This window comes from Arabidopsis lyrata (genome assembly GCF_000004255.2).
Source record: "Arabidopsis lyrata subsp. lyrata unplaced genomic scaffold ARALYscaffold_3, whole genome shotgun sequence".
Lineage (NCBI taxonomy): Eukaryota > Viridiplantae > Streptophyta > Magnoliopsida > Brassicales > Brassicaceae > Arabidopsis > Arabidopsis lyrata.
Window position 1 is genome coordinate 3,619,901 of NW_003302553.1, and position 23,859 is coordinate 3,643,759.

The following is a 23,859-nucleotide window of genomic DNA, read 5'->3' on the forward strand; positions in this document are numbered from 1 at the left end:
CGCGACTCCGCGACCGCTCGTTTTCACACACACGAGGTTGATCCTAACCAGTGTTGCTCTGTTGTTATTCAAGAGATCTCCGCTCCAATATCCACCGTTTGGTCCGTCGTCCACCGCTTTGATAACCCACAAGCTTACAAACACTTTCTCAAAAGCTGCAGCGTCATCGTCATTTTCTTGATTTTTAGCCATCGTGTGATCTATGTTTTTTTCCGGTTTATGTGTGAAAAAAAGTTACATTAGTGAATTAATCTCTCATGCATATCATAATCCTTCTTTTAATTTTTGTATTTTATATCTATTAAGAACCGATTCGTATTAGTCCTATTCCGGCTTTCACCACCCGAAGATAATAATATTCAACTAGAAGAATGTGGTTATATTGTTCGTTAATTAAAAATATGATTTTTCAAGTTTAATTAATCTTGTTTTTCTATAGTTTCAGCATAAAAAGTGTAAATGAAATGGTCAATACGTAATATATACTAAAGATTACAATATGCATAATGTTGGATTGATCAAATGTATAATAACTCGTTACGTTGAGTTGTTTGCCATCTTCATTTATAAATATAATGTGTGTAAATAAATTACGTATAACAGCTTTTGAGAAAATTCGATGATTTTAGGCTAAAGGTAATGCGTAAGATGGACAAAATATACATGTATACAAAAATATGAACATGCCCGTCAAAGTATGTAATATAAAAAACGAACATGTACATGTTGATGAAATTAAAGAAATAAGAATTTGCAAGTGGACGATGATTTGATCTTTTAAATTCTATTTAATTTTTGTAAATAAATTAGGAAGTTTTATTTTTTAAATCAATTTTGAATTAATTTTGAGAGAAAATGAGGGTAAAGTTGGGTTTTAATTTTTAAAAAACCTAATTGACCAATCTACAAAAAAAAAGAATATATGGACAAATTTTGTAGTAGATATCCCTTTTTCCAATTTTCCCTAACCACATTGTAGAGAGAAAAAATTCAATGGATGTAATGATGTGGAGGAAAAACGACCAAATAAAATAAATTTTGTAATTTTATTGCAAAAGTAAAATTTCAGTGCCAAAAAATTATGATTTGGACAACTTATTATTTGAAAAATGACAAATTTTCTTTTAAAATAGAAAAAAATCTCTACAAGATTATCAATGTTGAAACATTTTGTATTACTAGAGTAGTTGAGTTGGTTTATGTTAACCATCTCTATAATTAATCTCGGTCAAGTGGTTGTAAACCAGAACCCTCTATCTGTATAAGAGGCTCCTATGCAATCGTTGTCATTGAGAGGAAAAATTGTTTCTCTACCTTCAGGCTTCATCTTCTTTGTCTGAATCTTTTGAATCCCATTTAGAATAACTGTCTAGTAACACATTCAAATACAAGAGATAGTTTCAGTTTATAGATTTAATCAACATCACAAAAACCTAAAGAACACAGATAATACAATCACGTAATACATTTAATCCTACTTTCAGACATTTAAGATTTCTTAATAAGAGTTGTCAAGATCCTCAACATAGTGGGACTTGTAGTAATGTTACAGTCTTATGGTTCCCTTTCACAATACTGTAATGGTCATAAAGTAAGAAGACCATACTAAATAAACAAAACTGGTACATAGGCATTAAGAGAAAAAGCAAGCCAACCGCATGTAAATTCAGAAAAATACATATAGCAAATGGAGTACAATCAAACAAAAGCCATGTTCTCAAGGATTCTGCAACAAAACAAGAAAAAAAAAAAAGAAACACTTGAAATTCGAAGAAATACATAGCTACAGAAGCTGCCATGCTTCATTGGGTTTGTCAGACTTTTGAATCTTAGGTGTAGCTTGAGTTGCTTCGTCCGGGTCCATCTTTGAGAGGAAGCTGGAGAGACCATTGGTTAACGCAGAGGTTGTGATCAACGAAGCTCTAAGTAAACTAGTGGCCTGCAACACAAGTATTTTCAAAAATATTAAGAATATCTATCTCAAAAATCAAAGACTATAAATAAAAATGTAGAGGTACCATACCTCAGCTTTGCCAATGCTAATTACTTGCTCCTCGATATCACCAATGTTCATCTGCAGCTTGCTTAACAGTGAAATTGTTGAGGACGAGTTCATAGGAGTGACAACCAGATCATCAGACACTATGAAATTCGTTTCTTCCTTCACAAGTCCAATACTAGCAGAAACTGAAGTGAACTTTGCAAGTATTTCACCGTTTGAAAGCACAGTCTTGTTAATCTTTTTAGAGAGCATGCTATGACCATAACGGGAAACCAAGCATTCATATTCTGGTGATTCCTGGATAACAACATCTAGAGGTTGTGCCCTTCCATTGTAATAATAAGGAAGCATGCATTTAGAAACAGTGGCTTCTTTCTGCTTCTCAAAGCTCAAATCTTTCACGCTTCTGCACAGATTACCAACGCAGCCCATTTTAACATTGTCAATAGAAAGTTCCCAAGCAAACTCAAGCGGGATGGCAAGAAAAGTGAATAGAAAATCAACAAATTCTTCTCTGCATTCAGCATACAGAACAGCCCTGTCTGACTTTCTAACATAAACTTTCAAAGTTAAGGGTGTTTCTGCAACCCCTGCAACACTACTTTCTTGTACAAGTGGTGTCAACATTTTACGTTTCCTTGACATGCAATGTTTCCTCAGGAAGGTGTCTGTCAATGGAGCTTCCGAAGTGAACAAACACCCTAGCAAAGTTAGAATCTACATTTAAACAATGAATAAATGTGAGAAAGAGTTATTCATAAGTTGTACTAAAAGGAAAATATAAATAATTCCAATGAAATTCAAGTACCTCTTCAAAACCAACATCAATAAGCATTTCTTGCAGCTTATCAAAACCAGAGTAGCCAAGATCATTGAGAACATTCATAACAAGACCCATAGAGTTCAATGCCACTTTAAGATCATCAGTAATAACAAATGATGTTCTGCAGCTGAGCAATACTCCATCAGCTTGATCTTCTTCAACCGGAATCTCATGGGTCATTGAACTTCCACAACAACACTTCGTGGTACTAACATGGCTGTATAACTTACGGCATGCTTCAGTAGAAACAAAATTTGGGCAGACAAAGAATTTGGTCGCCTCAGTGTCATCTATGTTCAGCTTTAGCTTTCTGCCATGACTCGCCTTAGCACTACGAGGATGCAGCAACAAATTCTTACAAGCTTGAGTCTGGAAGTTATCAACGTCCATGTCTGAAACACTTTTGTAAAGATTGTGAAAACAACCAACAATTGCAGACTGCGGATTCTGATGCTTCTCAAGCAACCTGACAATGGTACCCATAGGGAGAGTCAAAAGACTACAGAGCACATCAACAAAATCCTTCCCAGCTTCAGCCAAAACAACTCTGTTTTTCTCCTCATCAATGAGAAGTCTTAGACTAAACTTGGGCTTCTCGGAGCTCTTAGCCATCAAAATATCAGGTCAAATCAAAGAAGAAAGAGTATTTACGAGCAGTGTTTTAGAAAGGAGTTTCAATGAATGGAAACCAGGCTTTTCCCCCCATATATATAGACGTGTTCACAGAACATAATGTTTAGTTACCATAAAGATTCAAATTAAATAACCAAAACCAAGAAACCTTTGAGTGTCCCTATGAGCGCATGAGTTTGGATTCATGTCCCAAGGGAAAGAGTGTATATTTTCCATAAAAAAAGCAATCGATTAAAGAGGAAGCCGCCCACCTAGCTCCAGTAAGAAAAGAGGCAGTAGCTATAAGGGCATTGAGAAAGAAACGCCTTTAATGGGTTTCATCATATTTAGGTATCTGCAAAGTTGCTGAGCTACTTCTTTAGGATTGCTTGTTAGAAAAAAAAAAAAAAAAAAAAGAGAGAGAGTTCCAAATCCATATACTAATGATCAATTCAGGACCAGATGAATTGAACTCAACTACATTTTAGATCATTGCCTGCTATAGGACAACATCTCATCAAGAACACGTTTCTTCAACCCTAAAAGCCACAAGGGACCGTCTTCGGAGAGAAAGGCAACATATATCAGAGTCTTAGGTTTTAGCAAAGAGTTGTTGTGATAGAGGAATGTAAGCAAAAAGAAATTTTATTTAGGATCATAAATCAACCAAAATACAAAATACTTAAAACCATTATTCTGAGAATTGCTTAACAGAAACAACACCAAAACGAAATGAAACATAGAGAAGAAGAGCATCAACTCAAGTTTCTTTCTTTGGCTCCTTTGCAAGAAAGTACGAGAGGCCGTTGGTCAAAGCAGAGGACGAAGTCAAGGAAGCTCTTAAGATATTGATTAGCTGCAAAAAAAAACGGCAGGTTCACAATATTTAAGCTGATGCAAAAAGGCTATAAAGAAGAATCAATACCAACATAAAATATAGAATGAGCAAACCTCTGCTTTGTAAATGCAAATCGATTGAGCCTCGAAGTCGTTCATGTTAATCTGCATCTTCTTTAACAGGCCAATGGTTGAAAATTTGTTCATTGGAGTGATAAGCAGGTCATCAGAGACGATGAATTTGGTATTTCTCTTCACAAACCCTTTATCAACTATCATTGAAGTGCAAGACTTGAAATTCTTTGGATCAATAGGATTCAAAGTAACAACTTTATCCCCTTTTCCAAGCAAAGATCTTTCAAACCATCTGGCACATTTCAAAAGCGAAGAAGAGTAACACTTATGGGGAATTAAACATTCATATGCTAGTGAAGGGCAACTGGCAATCTCAAGCAGTTTCTTACTGCAAGTATAATAGCCTGGAAGACCAAGATTGTAAGTAAACTGTCTTCTATACCCACATCTGCACAAATTCTTGACACATCCAAAAATGGTATTGTCATTGGAGAGCGAAGACGCCGACTCAAGAGGGAGAACAAGAAAAGTGAGAAGAGAATCAATGAAGTCTTCACTGCACTCAGCATAAAGAATCTTCCTGTCTAACTTTCCAACGAACACTTTCATATGGCATCCACTGCCCTGTTCTACTGTTCCAGTTTTGAACATTGGTGGAGGCGGCAATGGAAGCATCGTTGTCATGCTCTGTTTCATGAGGAATGTGCTTGTCAAGGCAGACTCGGAAGTGAATAAATTCCCCAGTAGAGACAGCACCTAAATTTAGACAAGACTAGATATATATGAAAAGTTTATATAAAAAACACTGAGAAAATAACAAAAAATACAGAAAACCAAAGTACCTCTTCAGAGCCAACATCAATGAGCATTTCCTGCAGCTCATTTAAATTTGGATATCCTAGGCCATTGACCACCTTCACTATTTCATCAATAGAGTTCAACATCACTTTCAAATCATTTGTGACAATGAAAGAGGATCTACAGCTAACAAACACACCATCTACAGCATTCCCTAACAACTCTAGAACTTGCGCGTCTTCTGGAACCTGAACCGAATAGCTCATCAAAGATCCACAGCTACATCTTGAGTTGTAAAAATTGCTGTATACCTTACATGAGTCGCTCTCATACAATTTAGAGCATACATAGAACGTTGTGGCCGCAGTATCATCAATGTTCAACTTGAGTCTTCTGCAATGGATCTCCTTCGAACTCTTTGGAGAAAGCAACATACTCTTGCAAGCCTCGGTCTCGAAATCATCAATGACCATATCTGAAACACTTTGTTTAAGATTCTTGTAACAACCTAAGACTTGTGGTAACTTCTGATGATTCTCCAGCAATCTTGCAATAGTCCCCATTGGGAGTGTCAAGAGACCAAAGAGCACATCAACAAAATCATGACCAGCCTCAGCTAACACAACTTTGTTTTTCTTCTCATCAACGAGAAGTTTCAAGCTAAACTTCGCACTTCTTGCCATTGTAGGTTAAGGAAACGAGTAAGAGCAAAACAAGGAAGAGCAGTAACTGAGAATTTAGATATTAGGCTATGAAGACGTGAACAAGAAGATGCGCCTCTATATATTGAAGAACCAGCAGTTACGAATCTCAAGAGGGTTTTTATCAGACAGTAAATGAGAATAATGAAACCACAAGAGTCACAATCCTTTGAGCTTCCCTATGCTTGAACTTGGAATACAAATCCCAAAGGAAAATTAAGAAAATAACAAAATGTTTAAAGAATCAAGTTCCAGCTGTGACATGCTCACCAAAACCTTTGCGCTTCCCAAACACTGCATGAGTTTTGAATACATGTCCCAATGGGCAAACCATTTTCGTCTTTAAGACCAGATTATTTCAAGAATGTGCATCGACTTCTTTATCCCACAATTCATATTCACCATCTAGAGAAAAAAAAATATCTCTACTGCATCACGTTTCTTGTTAAGTTTTGAGTTTAAGCATGTCGAAACAGATAGCTGATGAGATTGGTTCTCTTTCCCTCGTCACTGGCTGCAAAATCAAGAATGAGGATTTAACTGAAGAGAAGAGCTTAATGGTGAAGCCAACCATGGGCAGGACCTGGCACTGGTCTCCAATAGAGGGTCTTCACTCACAGGATTCAATCAGGCATACTCATGCCTATATATTGCAAGAGATTGCAAGGATGACCATCTATCCCGAGGCCGGTGTCAGCCATACCTTGAGACACAAGAAGGGTATTGTCATTGGGGTGGCGAGAGCCGTGTCCACTGAGCTGTATCACATTGTTGACAATGACCTCATAATGGAGGAGATGGACACAGCGAAATTGGCAACGGAATACGATAGGAAAACCATAGTGATCAAAAACGACGTGGACTCAAAGTGGAAGGAGGAGCTGTCCAAACCTTTGAAATTGTCTGAAACCGAAAATAAAGTGATTCAAAGACTGCTCTTAATCGCTCATGGAGTGATTCCCCTCCAGGGGTACTCATTGGTCACGACTTCCCACCATTACAATGACCAGTCGAAGAGAGCATTTTCCATGGTGGAGAGGCAATTCTTTTCTCGCTTTGACCAATTCTCTTGGTGGAAAGAGGATGAAGAGGCCTTAAGGGACGCCATGTGGCACAAGGCTGGACACCCAGTGAAGATATCTTTCAAGAAGGAGATTGCATGCAGTAATACCATTAAGCAGAGTCTAATTAACGCAGGTATTCAGAGCGCTGCATTTAGGCTCCCTGCTACTGAAGACGCCGTTATGAAGGCTGGAGCCTACAGGAAACTTTTAAAAACTTTGTCACCTATCTTCGATGATGAGGTCAAGTGGGAGGCTCTTGATGAGATGCTATCATATCTGGATAATTTTTCAGCTGCTAGGCCAACAGAGGTAGTTACCGTTCACAACGCGCCTACTCACCTCCTGAGCATGGACACGAGGGAGAAGGTGGTGGTTTGGATTGCACAATGGTGCTCTCAGAACGCTGAAAAAGTAGCTATTTGTTTAGGGTTTCACACGGCCATGTCTGAAAAGGCTGGAAAGTTTGTCTGGCCCTCCCACTCGCTCTCTGTACTCAAGAGAACCAATGTTGACTCCTGCATCTTAGGGAGAAAACTTTTCTCTGATTACACTGTCTTCAAGGCCAAGCTTCGTCAAATCATGGACTTTGCGAGTGTCCCATAGAGCCCTTTTGCTTATTTTTGTTTCGTTTGTGTTTCCTCTGATGTGTGTGTGGGTTGATAATAATTGATAAGTCTTCGTGGATTTGAAAAATTCTGGAACTTGTATTGCTTTGCTTTGCAGAATAAGTCTTACGTTAATCCTTCAATTCTATTGAGATGTTGACAACGTTTATGAGCTAGAAATCAGACTCTTTATTAGGCCCTAAAACCTCTTTCTTAGCTCGTCATTGTCTGTTATAGGATAACATCTCATCAAGAATACAGAATGTTTCTTAAACAATTAAACCCTAAAAGCCACAATGATCTGTCTGATCAGAAACAGAGGCAACTTTAGAGTCTTCACCAGCAAAAACTTTGGTCTATAAGACTATAACACGGTTCTTTGAAAACCATAAGTATGATAATCAACAAAATACTTGAAACCCTTAATCTGAGATTATCTAAACCAAAACAACACCAAAACGAAATGAAACATAGTATCAAAACCAAACTGTTAGTCTGAATGAATGCCTTCACCAGCAAAAACTTTGGTCTATAAGACTATAACACGGTTCTTTGAAAACCATAAGTACTTAAGCTTAACCATCTGGATCCGAAGCAATCCATCACAAAGTAATTGACTCAGTTTGGATGAACTTCATTCAATAAGAAGATAAACATGACGAGTACTAATAGTGTTTTTTGATAAAGTTAAAATAGGAGATGATACTGGTACATAACTACTGAGCCTCTTAAAATATAACCAGATAGATCCTGAAATTCTCTTCCCTTAAATTTCTTCTTTGGCCTTCTTCGCGATTAAGCTCCAGAAACAAGTAGTTAAAGCTGAGGATGTTATCACAGAAGCTCTTAACAAACTGATAGCCTGCAGTAAAAGACATACTCAATGAAAGAATACAATTTTTCCCTCGAGGTCAAACACTTAAATCAAACAAAAGACTAAACCCATACCTCTAGTTTCCCTATGGTGATCACTTGTTCTTCAACATCTTCCTTCTCCATGTGCATTTTCAAATTTAGCAAACTAATGTTTGAAACCAAGTTCTTCGGTTTGATAACCAAATCATCAGTTACCAAAAACCTTGCTGTTTTCCCTCATAAACCCAAAACTTGTCATATATAAAACTGCTGTTTTGCAGGTGGTAAACATGTTCAGGTTGTTTTCCTTTTATGAATTCAGACAATCAGGCCTCTTCCTAGTGAACTTAAAGTCATACCCATAGGTTTTATCAACAGAGCGATTGAAACTGCAATAGATCTCTTGTTTCTCAGTGACGACATCAAGTAACTGTTTAGGGCAGCTATAAAGCCAAGGAAGCTGGCTTTTGGAAGAGGATGAAGCATCAGTTCCTTCATTCAAACTCTTGAAGCTTCTGAATAAGTTTCCAATACAGCCTAAACTGATACTGTCTCCAGAGATGTCCCAGACGGATTCAAGCGGCAAAGCTAAAAAGGTGAAAAGAAGATCAATGAAGTCTGCTCCACATTCAACACAGAGAATCTTGGTGTCCGGTTTTCTAACAAATGCTTTAAAAGTTATGGTTTGGCCTGGTCCTGCTCCGTCTCCAGATCCTTGCAAAGATGGACTCAGAGGTATACTAGATCAGGTCATGCGCAATGAACTTTGCTTCTTCATAAAAGTGTCGGTTAAAGGAGAGTCCGAAGTAAATAAACATTCCAGCAAAGTAAGTACCTGCCAATGACACAAACAAACACTTTAACAACATGTAAATACGTATACAAATGAGGAAGACCAAAGAAGAATGATGACACGGTAAGAAAATACCTCATTGAAACCGACATCAAGAAGTATTTCACCGAGCTTGTGAGAATTTTCGTAGCCTAAGCCTCTGAGAGTATTCAAAACATAATCCATAGAGCTCGCCGCCACTTTCAGATCATCTGTTATAATGAAAGAACAAGCTTTACAGCTGACAAAAACTCCATCATTATCCTTTCTAAAAATGCTTCCTTGAACTTGTTCCTTTTCAGGTCTCAGAATCTCCCAATTCATCAATCTTCTGACAAAATACGAGTTCTCATACTCTCCACATTCACATTCCTCCTTGTTCGAAATGCTATAAAAAGTTCTGCAGGATTCTCTGTAGTGAACACCTGAGCAAACAAAGTACTTGACAGCCTCTGTGTCATCTATTTTCAACTTAATCTTTCTGTACTTCTCAAGATTCACACTCCTAGGATACAGTAGAATTTGCTTACATGCTTCTGTCTGAAAACTCTCAATACCCATCTCTGAAACACTTTTGTAAAGATTGTTAAAACATCCTACAACCACTTGAGGCGATTTCCGATGTTCCTCAAGCAATCTTACAATAGTTCCCATGGGAAGTGCGAGAAAACTAAAGAGCACATCAACAAAATCCTTACCAGATTCAGCCAAGACAACCTTGTTCTTCTGTTCATCTATGAGAAGTCTCAGACTTAGCTTCTCTGTCTCTGTACTCTCAGCCATCGGAGATTCCCTAACAGAGAACGCAAGGAAGAGAAACAATACAAAGTGAGGAATAGCTAACGTTTTGAAATTTAAAACAAAAGGAGGAAAAAAAATCAAACCTTTGAGATTCCCCATAGTTGACGACAACGTGACTGTGCAATTCCACGTGGCAGGTGTGGGCCCTATAGTTGGATTATCTCTCGGATTCTGCTGAAATTCATCGTCGTTGCGAAATTGCGTTTGTCTCACTAAAATTGTGAAAAAACTCTCTCTTTTATAGATTAAGAATCTTGCTTTTCAGTTTTTCAGTATAAAGAATTGAAGAGAGTGTCGGAGGAAGGAGACCTTGAGTTATCAATTTGTGATTGTTGTTGTAATGGCTTTGTCAATGGAGTCTGGATTTTCAATTGGGTCGTGCTTCAAGGCACCAAACCCTCCTGTTCTAATCTCTGCAAGCCCTAAGAAGATCAATTTCACGTCGAGAAGGAGAAGTAAAAGATTCTTATTTAGAGTCTCTGCTGTTTCCTATAAGGAATTCGCAGAGTCTGCTTTAGAAGAAACCAGGAAAAGGATCGTTCTTGAACCTTCACATCTCCAGGTATATGCAATTACATTTCGTTAGTGTAAGGGAGGACTATCTTTATCATTGTTTCTTGCCTGCTTTCTGAAAAAATACTCTGAAAATTTTGGGTAAATTGATTTGAGTTGTCATTAGGACCAAACAAAGAGCAAGCTTTTAAGTGTTTTTACAGCATTGAAGAACATCCTTAGCTCTTGTTCTTTTTGTGTTTAGAGAGTTTATCCATTTCCAGTCTAGGCAGATTTAATGAGTTCTCCAATAAATTCACTGTTTTAGACTGCTTATATAATAAAGCTTCAGATTTTATTTTTCTAATCATGAAACTGTTTCAGGAAAAGTATAGTAGCATGACAGGATTGGATGGGAGGACGGAACTTCGAATGCTTGCTTTTAAATCTTCAAAGATTAGACTCTTGAGGAGCATGGCCATAGAGAATGAGACAATGCAGGTTTAACTTCAGCAGTATCTGTGTACAAATTGATTGCTTTAGTCCCCATTCCTTACCAGCGAATGATTGATTGTTTGTATCGTGGCTTTTCTTATTGTTTTTGTTGTGTGTATAATGTGCAGGTCTTTGACTTTGCAGGTTTCATGGAGCCTGAGTATGATACTCCCATATTCTGTGCTAACTTTTTCACATCTGCCAACGTGAACATAGTTGTATTGTAAGTTATCTTCTTCTTTATCTTCTAGTTATGCTGGAGTTATCATGTCTGTATTGTCCAAACATGGGCACTAGATTTACTCTATGCTCTTCTTTAGGGACCTTAATCCTTTGCATCAGTTGACTGACCAGACGGATTACCAAGACAAGTATTATAACAAGATCATGTCCATATATCACAAATATGCTGAGGTAATAGAAACACTAAATCACTCAATTGCAGGTAAACGTAATGCTTGTATAAATGACTGATCTTGAGATTTATTTCAGACTTTCCCATGGGGAGGGAAATTGACTGGTGAATCCATAAAGTTTTTTTCGCCTTTGGTGATGTGGACCAGGTTTTCGTCTAGCCAAGAAAAACATAAGGCTTTGTTCTCTGCGTTTCTGGAGTACTATCAGGTATACTCAGCGGCCAAAAGCTAAGGTTTTATAGGAAACTTTGACTGAGAATCTATCATTTTCTTCCTACAGGCATGGCTTGAGATGACAATCCAAGTTAGGGAGGAGATGGAACCATCTCAGGTGAGAGCCAATTGTGAAGCACAACACAAGTACCTGACATGGCGAGCACAAAAGGTGATTTAGTTTCCTTTTGTGTAATATTGCATGTTTGAACAGACACTGTATCTGTATTGTTACAGTCTGTATTGTTTGGTGTTTGCAGGATCCTGGACATGGTCTTCTTAAAAGATTAGTTGGTGAAGAAAAGGCAAAGGTATAAAAGATTTTTGATCCCATTAGTGTTTCACTTGTTGTCCCATAATAAGTTTAGGAAAAATGATTTGAACTAAATCAGGAGCTGCTAAGGGATTTCCTGTTCAATGGGGTGGATGAGTTAGGCACAAAAACATTCATTGATTACTTTCCAGAGTACCAAACAGAAGATGGAACTGTAAACGATAAACGAAGTATCATTGGGAAGTCATATGAAACTCGGCCATGGGATTTAACAGGACAATTTATCGGCTAACAATGAATATATGTGAACAAGTTCGATTTCAGAGTCATCAACACAAGAGGAAGTGAACTAAGGGAAGTAGGAATAAAAAAGAGCAGCATGATGAGGAGTCTCTCAGGTCTATCTCCATCTCAAGATGATTGTTTGACTTACCAAACGTTTTATCTTCTGATATGCAATATGCATTGTAGTTTAACAAGTATTACAAGTGTAACTCTCAGCCCTTCACTAGCTCTCTAGTCAGTTGCTAATCTTGTAAAAGGAAAAGAAAATTGGCTCTCTCTCAAGCTTTATGCTCTTACAAATCTCTCACTCGCTCTTACGTTTCTATTCCTCTGGTTTCTGCACTCTCTCAGCTAAGGACCGCACCAAGCTTGCAGCATAATTCACAACTCCTGTAACGATGATACGCACAATAATCGAAGGACCAACCTTTTTGCTCAAACAAGGCTCACATCACCACAATATACATAATGCTCCTTAGCTTCATCTTCCCGTGGAATAGAAGCCGTTTGGATTTTCAGTTCAAGTTCCGTGAATTCAGTAAGATAATTATTTGTGTTTGTCTAGATGAGATTTGGCAAATCCTTTATCGCCGTCTACTTGCGCTAATCATGTTTTAAAATTTCCATCATCAAAATGAGAATTCTCGAGTACGATGTGATTGTAATGAAATTGTGTAGTCGTCTCTACCTAATCAACAGAGATTTAGGTGTAAAAATCCAGACAAAGACATAACATAAAATTTAACATCCAGACATAAACATCATGCATTAGGTAACCAAGGCAGATGATAACAAGTAATATAAAAGGAAGGTTGCACAAGTTAAAAACACCAAAGAGGTTCGTCTGCGAGCTTTCTTCTACTTTGGCTTCTTATCTTCTTTGTTTGCAGCCATCTACTTTGGCTTCTTGTCTTCTTTGGCTTCTCATCTTCTTTGTTTTCAGCCATCTTTGGTTTTCTATCTATATAATAACAACGAAAGTTTGTTACACAATTTGTTAACAGGAATCAAGAATCAACAAGATATTTACGTACTTGGGCGGCCACAAATGATGCGGCCTATGACGCGGCGGGGGTGGACAATGGTTCTTCCCTGGTAAGCAACAAACCGAACACTTACCTTGTGCCCCCCTCCCATGTCAGTCCCACTAAGTTTTGTCTATTGCGTCTTCTCCCACTAGATACACTATAGAGAAGCTGCAAAAAACCAACATAAGACAAGTAGTCTTTAGTATATAGTTAAGACTTTATTAACTTTGGAAAAAATGGCTGGGGAGGAACAAGCAACAAACCTCTTGCAAATCCTGGCATGATCAACCTTCCCACATGAAGAGAAAAGTTTACTCAACTCGCACTTGAGATCAGATTCACTAAGTAAAGGGTCATAACCTTTAACTTCTAACTGAACGCGACTGAAATAATTAGAAGACAATCTTAAAGATACAAATCCCGGAAATAGAATAAAATAAATTCCCTTTACTTGTCTTCTTCTTTCGGAAAGGGATAGACCTCAGCATCGACAGTCCATCCTCCCATGTCACTTCCATTAAGTTGTAACGCCTTGTTCTCCCACAAAATAAATAAAAGCATACCTCCACAGAGAAGAATTGCGAGTAAAGTTTTTCCAACTCCCTCTCGACATGTTCACGAGGAAGCCCAATGTCATATCCCGTAACGCCAATCCTCTCAATGTCACTGTCACTGCAAGCAAAATATATACATATTATCAACATATATATATATATATATATATATTAGACATACAAAAAAACTCAACCAATCAATCAATCGATTTACCGGATTTTTCGACTACGCTTCACTTCAAGCCCCTAAAGGTATAAAAACATGTATCAGAATTTCGAAACAGATAGCCAAAGAGTGAATAAGAAGAAAGGCTACAAGCCTATAAGGGTACGAAGAAGATTCCTGTGTCATGGATAAGTTGACAAGAGCGCCGGCGATTACCCTTAATGATATTTTACGGTTTTACGATTTCGCATGAGCTTCCGATAGAGTCTCTTCCTATCCAAGTTTGAGACTCAGACCGGTTAGGAATGTTTTGACGTTATAAATGAAAGTATAAATGATGTTTTGTTAAAGAGAAAATTTGAGAGCTAATACACGACCAAAAGCATAAGTTGTTTTGATGTTTAGTTAGAGAGAAAATCTGTGGCATACACATCCAAAAGCAAGTTATTAAGTTGCAACTCATAAGAAAAGCCAAAAGTTGTCTAAAGAGAATCAAGCTTGACAAAAGAATTACAGTAAAACCTCTATAAATTAATATTGTTGGGACCATGATATTTTATTAATTTATAGTGATATTAATTTATCTATAAATTAATATTTATTAATTTATAGTGTAAATTAATATTTATTAATTTATAAAGAGATATGTTTTAATTCTTAAGATTTTAGAAAGAAATGAATTTATAAATTTTGTAGTTTTGGACTTGAAATTTTAATAGTTTGAAAAAACTTTTTCGAAAATAAATTAGACAATAGGATTACAAAGACTATGACAATAAGATTACAAAGACTATAGATGAATTTATTTATACAAACGATATACGTAAATTCAAATTTATGATTAATGACCTCAATTGTCGTATTTTAACAGCTATAAGACTATCGTAATGAAAATGAGATACTACACTATAATTTAAAACCACAATAGACCAATTGTTTTATTCAATAAAAGTTAGACATATGTTCTAACGAAAATTCAATTTAATAAAAAAATAGCTAAAAGCATACCTTAGTATAACAACTTATATATATATATATATATATATATATATATTTACATATATATATTTACATGATTATTAATTTAGGATATTAATGGGACCATATATTTACATAGAGATTCTAAAAAAATTATTATCTTATTATCTTATCGAATTTTGTCAAATTTTATATTGGCCCGACTTGGGACCGGACAATTTTATTAATTTATAGTGTTTATTAATTTATCGAGTATTAATTTATAGAGGTTTGAGTGTACAAAGATTCGAAACAGATGGTCAAAGAGTGGATAAGAAGAAAGGCCATAAGAATATGGGCAAAGAGTGGATAAGAAGAAAGGCCATAAGAATATGGGCCAAGGCCCGCTTGATATCTCTAACTAACACACATACATCTCCGTGCCATAAAGCTAGCAGCAAGGATTAAAAAAGAAATAATATAAATACCGTAAAATATCTCTTAAGGGTTATCGCCGGCGCTCTTGTCAACTTATCCATGGACGAAATCGCCAACAAGGTAATCTTGTTCGTATCCTTATAGCCTTTCTTCTTATTCACTCTTTGACCATCTGTTTCGAATTTCTTTCTGATAGATGTTTTTGTATCTTTAGGGGCTTGAAGTGAAGCGTAGTCGAAAAATCCGGTAAATTGTTTGATTGGTTGAGATTTTTGTATGAGTAAGATATGTATATATGTTGATGATAATCTCTTGCTTGTAGTGACAGTGACATTGAGAGGATTAGCGTTACGGGATATGACATTGAGCTTCCTCGTGAACATGTCGAGAGTGAGTTGAACAAACTTTTCTCTTCATGTGGAGAGATCACGGATGTTCATATTCCCGAAACTCGCAATTCTTCTCTCTGGAGTCATGCTTTTATTTATTTTGTGGGACAAGGCACAGCAGACAAGGCCTTGCAACTCAATGGAAGTGACATGGGAGGATGGACTGTCCATGCTGAGGCCTATCCCTTTCTTTCGAAAAAAGACAAGTAAACGGAATTTATTTTTATTTTATTTCCGAGATTTGTATCTTTAAGATTGTTTTCTAATATTATATATCATCGGCTGCAATCCAATTATTTCAGTTGCGTTGAGTTAGAGGTTCAAGGATACGACACTTCGCTTAGTGAGTCTGATATCAAATGCGAGTTGAGTAAACTTTTCTCTTCATGTGGGAAGGTTGGTCATGTCATTATTTGCGATAGGTTTGTGGCTTGTTCCTCCCCAACCATTTTTCCCCAAGTTAGTATAGTCTAAACTTATACTAAAGACTTGTCGTCCTGGTTTTTTACAGCTTCTCTATAGTGTATCTAGTGGGAGAAGACGCAATAGACAAGGCCCCAAAACTTAGTGGGACCGACATGGGAGGGGGGCGCAAAGCACTTGTTCGGTTTGTTTCTTACCATGGAAGAAACATTTTCCACCCCCGCCGCCCGAAAGGCCGCATCATTTGTGGCCGCCCAGGTACGTCAATATGTTGTTGATTCTTGATTCTTGCTTCCAAGTCTAACAAACTTTCCTTGTTACTTTATAGATGTAAAGCCAAAGATGGCTGCCAAAATGAAGATAATTAAGAAGCCAAAGAGGACTGCAAAAAAGAAGATAATTAAGAAGCCAAAGATGACTCTGGACTAGAAGTTAGCTCGAAGACGAACCTCTTTGGTGTTTTTAACTCGTGCAACCTTCCTTTTTATTTACTTGTTATGCTTTTTGTCTAGATGTTTTAAGAAATTAAGCTCGCTAATCATCATCTGCCTTGCTTACCTAATGCATGATGTTTATGTCTGGATGCTAAAGTTATGATATGTTTATGTCTGGATGTTAAAGTTATGATATGTTTATGTCTGGATTTTTATAAGTAAATCTCTGTTGATTAGGTAGAGACGAATACATTTTCATTAAAATCATATCATACTCGAGAATTCTCATTTTGAGAGAGAAAGAGAATTTGCTTCTCCTTTAATAGGATTAGCAAATGACTTGAGCCCTACTAAGAGGCTGAGAGTTACACTTGTAAAACTACAATGCATGGTGCAAATTAGAAGTAAAACTCTTGGTAACTCAAACAATCATCTTGAAATGCAGATAGACCTAAGAGACTCTTCATGGCGGAGTTTCATATGACTTAAACAATCATCTTGAAATGCAGATAGACCTAAGAGACTCTTCATGGCCGAGTTTCAATGAATGTTTTTGTACCTAACTCATTGACCCCATTGAACAGGAAATCCCTTAGCAGCTCCTGATTTTGTTCATATCATTTCTCAACATCTTCATAAACTGATAATGGGGACACTAATGGGATCAAATCTTTCATACCTTTGCCTTTGCTTCACCAACTAATCTTTTAAGAAGACCATGTCCAGGATCCTGCAAACACCAAACAATATCTACTGTAACAATACAGAGAATGCAATTACACAAAGGAAATGAAATCACCTTTTGTGCTCGCCATGTCAGGTATTTGTGTTGTGCTTCATAATTGGCTCTCACCTGAGATGGTTCCATCTCCTCCCTCACTTGGATTGTCATCTCAAGCCATGCCTGTAGGAATAAAATGATAGATTCTGAGTCAAAGTTTCCTATAAAACATAATGCTCCTTAGCTTCATCTTCCCGTAGAATAGAAGCCGTTTGGCTTGCATGTTCGGTTTGGATTTCAGTTCAAGTTCAGTGACTTCAGTAAGATAATTATTTGTGTTTGTCTATTTGAGATTTGGCAAATCCTTTATCGCCGTCTACTTGCGCAAATGTTTTTTAATTTCCATCATCAAAAGGAGAATTCTCGAGTATGATATGATTTTAATGAAAACGTCTCTACCTAATCAATAGAGATTTACTTATAAAAATCCAGACATAAACACATCATAACTTCAACATCCAGAGTTCCAGACATAAACATCGTAACTTTAACATCCAAACATAAACATCATAACTTTAAAATCCAGACATAACTATCATGCATTAGGTAACCAAGGCAGATGATGATTAGCGAGCTTAATTACTTAAACTCCAAAGTCATCTTTGGCTTCTTAATTATCTTCTTTTTTGCACTCATCTTTGGCTTCTTAATTATCTTCTTTTAATTAACAAACTTTGGCTTCTTATCTTCTTCTTTTTCAGCCATATTCCGCTTTTCCCCTATAAAATAACAACGAAAGTTTGTTACACTTCTGTACCAAGAATCAAGAATCAAGAATCAAAAACATATTTACGTATGCGTACTTGGGCGGCCACGAATGATGCGGCCTTTGTGGCGGCGGGGGTGGACAATGGTTCTTCCATGGTAAGCAACAAACCGAACAACTACTTTGTGCCCCCCTCCCATGTCGGTCCCACTAAGCTTTGGGGCCTCGTCTACTGCGTCTTTCCCCACTAGATACACTATAGAGAAGCTGTAAAAAACAACAAACACAAGTCTTTATTAGTAGATAGACTTTAATAACTTGGAAAAAATGGTTGGGAGGAACAAGCCACAAACCCCTCGTAAATCCTGACATCATCAATCTTTCCACACGAAGAGAAAAGTTTACTCAACTCGCACTTGATATCAGACTTACTAAGCGAAGTATCATATCCTTTAACCTGAAATGCAACGTAACTGAAATATATATAATTAGAACACAATCTTAAAGATACAAATCCCGGAAATAAATTAAAGAAGTCCGTTTACTTGTCGTCTTCTTCAGGAAAGGGCAAGGCCTCAGCATCGACAGTCCATCCTCCCATGTCACTTCCATTAAGTTGTAACGCCTTGTCTGCTGCGCCTTCTCCCACAAAATAAATAAAAGCATACCTCCAGAGAGAAGAATTGCGAGTAAAGTTTTTCCAACTCCCTCTCGACATGTTCACGAGGAAGCCCAATGTCATATCCCGTAACGCCAATCCTCTCAATGTCACTGTCACTGCAAGCAAGAGATAAACCTATTATCAACATATATATATTAGACATACAAAAAAACTCAACCAATCAATCAATCGATTTACCGGATTTTTCGACTACGCTTCACTTCCAGCTAGCCCCTAAGGTACAAAAAACATCTATCAGAAATTCGAAACAGATCGTCAAAGAGTGAATAAGAAGAAAGGCCATTAGGATTAGAGGAAGATTACTTTGTCGTCAATGGACAAGTTAACAAGAGCGCCGGGGATAACCCTTACTGAAAATTTTCGGTTTTAGGGATTTAGGTCTAATCTGAACAAGGTATTTATAATTGTTTTTTTTTAATAATCATTACTAGCTTGCTATGCACGGACATAGTATACTTGTTAATTTTTTTGATAGAAACTGAAATATTTTTGGTAAATACTAAATACTTATATCATTGGAAAATTTTATCAACTACTGAAGTATTGTAAAATACGTATATTTCAGATAACATTTAACAAATAAAAAGAATTGTTCATCTACTTAGGTGGGCTAGAATAAATACAACTGTAAACCAATCTCACTCTCAGTCTCATTTCTTCTCTTCGATTATAATAACCATGTGTGTTTCGGCATTAGCTCCGGCTGAACCTCTTCCGTTAGAGTCTCTTCCTCTGGTGCCCTAAATGCAACGTCCAATTTTGAAATCTGATTCTGAACCGGACGAATTTTAGCGAGAGGAGTAAGAGAAGAAACAATTGTGTCTTTGTGAATTGTGATGGGAATCATGGTGGCTGTTCTAGAGATTTCACACTTAGAACCAAATTCAGTGGCCTTGTTTAAGAACCTTAAAGATGGAGGCCTTTTGTTACCAAAAAAAAAAAAAAGAAAGATGGAGGCCTTTGTATATACTCTTTTATCGTGATGTTGTTTTCACCTATAACTTTCTCCAAGATTGCTGTCCCAAAAAAAAAAAACACCTAAGTACAGAAAACCAGAGTTAATTAGTAATGCTTCTTAAAGGAACTTGTACGTAAAAGTATAATTTTGTTTGTTTGCAACCTATATATAAATTTATTAGCACTTGTGAGAACAGGAGCACTTGCAATCTAAGACCACGAAAGTCGAAATATGTAAAGGAGAGGTCGAAACTCGAACGAATAGAGACGTGTGAATTTGGTTTGGTTAGAGCATCTCCAATGGTTGAGAGCTCCCCATGAGCTCTCTCCATTTATTTAATATAAATTTTTGAAATTGGTTAAATGAGAGCTTGTGCTTTTTTAAAAAAAAAATTTATAGTCCAATGGTAGTCTTTCAAGATGGGTTCTCAGAATTTTTTTTTTTTTTATAAAAATTATAATATAGATTCATGATCTACACATATTTTGATTTTTGAGTGACTATAAAACAGAGATTCAAGACAGAGATTTGGTGTCTTGACTTCTACTTGGCCTATACAAATTTTGCCATTAAGAAGACAAGGTTTGTTTACACTTAAGCTAAGATAGATCAGATAGAGGCTCGTTCCTTCGTCTTGTGTTATCAATTGATTCCTTGCAGCCATCAGATGCAATCCTTGAAGCGACAGGATCGTTTGGAGGAGGCGGTAAGGAGACCTGGTTATTCCAGCAGCTTTGGGAGGTGGGCAAGTGCTAGGGGTTTTGGCTTCCCCTATCCTAAATATAAAACGTATACATCAGATCATAATGCACATTTAGTATTCAAACTAGCAAGAGATTTAGGTTCAAACATAAGGGACTAGAACAAGTGCACATATGAAAACCAGCCAAAGATAATTTACATGGTTGATTAAGTTGCAGAGAAATGGACTTACTTGATCGTCTTGAAAAGTATGGTCCTTGTTGATGGGTTTTGCAAATAGAGTTTCATTTTTGCTAAAATCCTAAAATATTTGAATTACTAAACTGTTGCAGCAAGTATTAGATTGTAGGCTGAAGAACATAAGGAGACCTTTTATCTAACTAGTAGGACTCATCAGCTAGCTATAACAGTTACAACAGTATTCCAGTAACTCCATCTGCATTGTCACAACTAACTGGTAGAACATAATATTGTTCAATTCAACACAAAAATAAATCCAATTACAAGTCTTTTGCCTTTAGCGCTTAAGAAGTCTTCTGCCTCCGCCATATCCTGCAATATAACAATAGCACCTAAACAAACTAGTACATAATCAAAATTAAGAACAGCAAGGAGCACAAGCACTGAGCAATTGTAGTGTTAAGGCATATAGATACCCGAAAAGAGGACTAAACTAATGCATTTTCACAATTTCTTGCATATTTGGAGCTGGTCACTAACTCAATGATTCCCTTAGATAACAAAATGCTAATCCCAATCCACTAGGCATAATTTTCACACATCCAAAGCAACTTATGTCCAGACCAGAATCTAGCATAGTCCTGTAGCTCATAGAACAATACACTGCAACCCAAACAATCAAAATAGAAAGAAAAAAAATCGACTTGATCACAGCCGTCAGGAACTTAATAGCAGAACTTGAATACATGACTTCTCATAATTCCTCAGATCCTCAGAAACTCATTACACAAAACAATTCAAAACATTAAGGCTAAAAGAATTGAAAACCTCAATCCTAAAAGTCGTAAAGATCCCCCAAAACCAAGCTTCTTTCAACAAACAAACTACAATTAACTATCCAAATTAAACCATGTACCCAAAAATCGAAATCAAATTTGATTTATCTAGCAATGATCAGCAGCCATCAGAATGAATTATTAGAAAATGATTTTGTCACGGTTCATTTATATTAGAGTAACCTCCAATCATCCGAAACTCAAAACCCTTGCGCAAAATTTTCAATCATCATTGGCAATCCACGAAATCGGCGTCGACTCATCGGGAACCCACGAAATCAGCGTCGACTCATCACCTTGTTTGATCGCCATCGCGAGAGAGAAAGGGAGTCGGTGTGCTTATTTTTTGTCGAGAGAAAAGGTAAAACAAAGGAGTGTTTTTTTTTTTTTTTTGTTAAAACATATCATCCAATCGATTAGTGACACGTGTCCGGCTCTCACAAGTTCTCAAAACTCTCCTAAGAGAATCGATTCTCTGTTGTTTTATCAATTTTGATTTATTTTTTTGGCAATTATAGATGAGAACTCATCAAAAAGTTGAAGAGAAACTCCCTTTGGAGATGCTCTTATTATTTTGATTTTCAATTCATTGTTTAAATGTACTGACTATTAACAAAGCGGTCCCCGAGAATTTAAAAGCTAGAAAAGCAAAAACAAATTTAAAGGCCTATAAAAAATAAAATGGAAATTTTGAGGATTGTGGGATTTGAACCTGTAACCTTCCAAGCAAAAAGAGTTGTCACTACCACTAGACTACCAGAGCTAATCCGAACATACTGGCCGGTGTATTATATAATCCATTTAAATGGACGGCTGTGCGACTGCAGTGCAACAAAACAAATGTGATTGGACTGACTTGTCCATTGACATCTTAGAAACTCAATTCACCTGTCAATTGCAGTCATATAAATCCAGTTAGATGCAATTTACCTCTCTGATCATTATCAAACAATTATGAGAAATATTCAACCATGGATAACAATATAGTGGATCAACCAATTATTCGACTATGTTTAACACTATTAGCGTCACAGTCTCTAGAAGATTAAAAGGTATGTAAAGGAAACTGGACATAAGATAGATTAAAAACAAAAAATTCATTAAAAAAAAGAAGAAGATAAGGAGTCATGAATATATGTTGATTTTTCACTCGCGGGCTACAGAGTCATAGTGGCCATTTCAATCACGGGACATGGGTTATATCTCACAAAACGGACATAGTCTCTATCTCCATTATTGATATCACTGAATGTAGTATCTTGAAATTTAAGGTAAGCAGTTCTGTTTTTATCTATTCTCTTACCAGTCACGAGCCTTTATAATGTTAAATTAAACATTCATAATGGTATAAACGGAATAGATAAAAACGGAACTGCTTACCTTGAATTTCAAGATACTAAAGTACATACCGATTTATACCATTATGAATGTTTAATTTAACATTGTAAATGAAAGTTTGATGTGAGTTTTTTTTTTCCGAGATTTAAGATGTATGCATGATTTTGCATAAAACATAAATTGTAGGTATAAAATTCATTTTTTTCACAATTTGAGATATGTTTTTGCACAACAATATAGTTTTTTTTTTTTTCTTCGCCCACAACAATATAGTTTAAATATAAAGTTAATATAATGCAATTGTGCAACAAAATATGAAGTTTAGTTTAAGAGAAAATTTGATAGCTAAATAGTGTCATACATGTTCAAAAGCAAGTTATTTTACAAAAGCAAGCAGATCAACAAAAACGCAAAGGCTACAAAATTGTGTCTTGCGTTACCAGCTTCTAAAATAGTAAATTGAACTAGGGTACCAAAGTAAAGTTGCTGCAACTGGTAAGCCCCCACCCCCAATGTGGAGATTTTCATCAATCAATTCATCCCAACCCTCAAGTGAGTTATCAGATTGGCGATCAATCTCTAGCGATCCTAGTTTATACACAAACGCCCCAGGAAGTCGCTAGGCAGATCCCAAAGGACAAAATGTCACTGTTGTAACACCGTGAACAGTTAGAGCGTGTCGTGCTACTAAGAAACCGTCAACATAACCTTTAATGTATCTGTCTGTTAACGGAACAAGATTTATGAGATTCTGCACAGAAAGAAAATCATCCGGCTAAAAAAAAAAAAAAAATCTGGCTCAAGACGGGCGAGGTGAAGATTAGGTCAGGGCGCAATTAACGCACTTATATTCTATTAAGGGATTATTACAGATTTTGCCCTTTTTTATAATGGCATTTATGGATTTTGCCATTTTTTGAATAATTTATGGATTTGCCCTTTTTTAACACTTAAAAATGTACGTATTTATGATTTTTTTTTTGGCAAAAATACGTACATTATACCAAATACTAAACCCTAAGAACAACTGGAACCGACTAAACCCAAACATAACGAATGAAACGCATGTTAAATCATATTTTTGGAGCCTAAAAAAGGGCAAAATCC

The 23,859-nt window shown here is 36.5% G+C and overlaps 7 protein-coding genes and 3 long non-coding RNA genes across 14 annotated transcripts; 3 read left to right on the plus strand and 7 right to left on the minus strand.

The window, feature by feature from the left end:
• Positions 1–2,197: 2,197 nt before the first annotated feature.
• Positions 2,198–3,796, minus strand: LOC9318673. Its single transcript, XM_021032857.1, is given in 3 exon segments — positions 2,198–2,333; positions 2,336–2,719; positions 2,811–3,796. Coding segments are annotated over 3 exon segments (1,062 nt in total). The 5' UTR covers positions 3,438–3,796; the 3' UTR covers positions 2,198–2,282.
• Positions 3,797–4,313: 517 nt separating this feature from the next.
• LOC9320781 lies at positions 4,314–6,262 on the minus strand. Its single transcript, XM_002884669.2, has 2 exons — positions 5,192–6,262; positions 4,314–5,105 (listed from the first exon to the last, which is right to left on the minus strand). The coding sequence occupies exons 1-2, from the start codon at positions 5,828–5,830 to the stop codon at positions 4,356–4,358; spliced, it is 1,389 nt and encodes a 462-aa protein (XP_002884715.2). The 5' UTR covers positions 5,831–6,262; the 3' UTR covers positions 4,314–4,355.
• Positions 6,255–7,706, plus strand: LOC9320782. The gene has a single exon (XM_002882560.2). It carries the CDS (start codon positions 6,313–6,315, stop codon positions 7,513–7,515), a length of 1,203 nt encoding a protein of 400 aa, XP_002882606.1. The 5' UTR covers positions 6,255–6,312; the 3' UTR covers positions 7,516–7,706.
• Positions 7,707–7,927: 221 nt separating this feature from the next.
• Positions 7,928–10,024, minus strand: LOC9318674. Its single transcript, XM_021032803.1, is given in 4 exon segments — positions 7,928–8,379; positions 8,466–8,597; positions 8,599–9,207; positions 9,301–10,024. Coding segments are annotated over 4 exon segments (1,524 nt in total). The 5' UTR covers positions 9,988–10,024; the 3' UTR covers positions 7,928–8,283.
• A 192-nt stretch (positions 10,025–10,216) lies between these two features.
• Positions 10,217–12,480, plus strand: LOC9320783 (phytochromobilin:ferredoxin oxidoreductase, chloroplastic). Its single transcript, XM_021033661.1, has 8 exons — positions 10,217–10,567; positions 10,882–10,998; positions 11,121–11,215; positions 11,313–11,406; positions 11,485–11,616; positions 11,689–11,793; positions 11,882–11,932; positions 12,014–12,480. Exons 1-8 carry the CDS (start codon positions 10,346–10,348, stop codon positions 12,185–12,187), a joined length of 990 nt encoding a protein of 329 aa, XP_020889320.1. The 5' UTR covers positions 10,217–10,345; the 3' UTR covers positions 12,188–12,480.
• Positions 12,481–12,920: 440 nt separating this feature from the next.
• On the minus strand, positions 12,921–13,783 carry LOC110230483. Of its 2 annotated transcripts, XR_002333591.1 has the most exons (4): positions 13,689–13,781; positions 13,472–13,591; positions 13,215–13,376; positions 12,921–13,141 (listed from the first exon to the last, which is right to left on the minus strand). It is a non-coding gene; the product is annotated as an uncharacterized LOC110230483 (long non-coding RNA). The 2 variants fall into 2 exon arrangements; XR_002333590.1 differs by having other exon boundaries at positions 13,472–13,783.
• Positions 13,784–15,333: 1,550 nt separating this feature from the next.
• LOC110230518 (nucleolin 2) lies at positions 15,334–16,134 on the plus strand. The gene is given in 5 exon segments (XM_021033782.1): positions 15,334–15,443; positions 15,538–15,569; positions 15,646–15,918; positions 16,015–16,047; positions 16,049–16,134. Coding segments are annotated over 5 exon segments (393 nt in total). The 5' UTR covers positions 15,334–15,422; the 3' UTR covers positions 16,083–16,134.
• Positions 16,135–16,697: 563 nt separating this feature from the next.
• Positions 16,698–17,608, minus strand: LOC110230519. The gene is made up of 3 exons (XR_002333629.1): positions 17,369–17,608; positions 17,249–17,299; positions 16,698–17,171 (listed from the first exon to the last, which is right to left on the minus strand). It is a non-coding gene; the product is annotated as an uncharacterized LOC110230519 (long non-coding RNA).
• A 516-nt stretch (positions 17,609–18,124) lies between these two features.
• LOC9318675 (nucleolin 1) lies at positions 18,125–19,100 on the minus strand. The gene is made up of 5 exons (XM_021033737.1): positions 19,042–19,100; positions 18,916–18,951; positions 18,602–18,833; positions 18,410–18,529; positions 18,125–18,323 (listed from the first exon to the last, which is right to left on the minus strand). Exons 3-5 carry the CDS (start codon positions 18,796–18,798, stop codon positions 18,140–18,142), a joined length of 501 nt encoding a protein of 166 aa, XP_020889396.1. The 5' UTR covers positions 18,799–18,833; positions 18,916–18,951; positions 19,042–19,100; the 3' UTR covers positions 18,125–18,139.
• Positions 19,101–19,274: 174 nt separating this feature from the next.
• Positions 19,275–21,772, minus strand: LOC9320784. 4 transcript variants are annotated; one of them, XR_002333603.1, is made up of 3 exons: positions 20,631–21,772; positions 19,734–20,472; positions 19,275–19,478 (listed from the first exon to the last, which is right to left on the minus strand). It is a non-coding gene; the product is annotated as an uncharacterized LOC9320784 (long non-coding RNA). The 4 variants fall into 4 exon arrangements; XR_002333602.1 differs by having other exon boundaries at positions 19,709–20,472; XR_002333601.1 differs by having other exon boundaries at positions 19,275–19,510; positions 19,709–20,472.
• Positions 21,773–23,859: the final 2,087 nt, after the last annotated feature.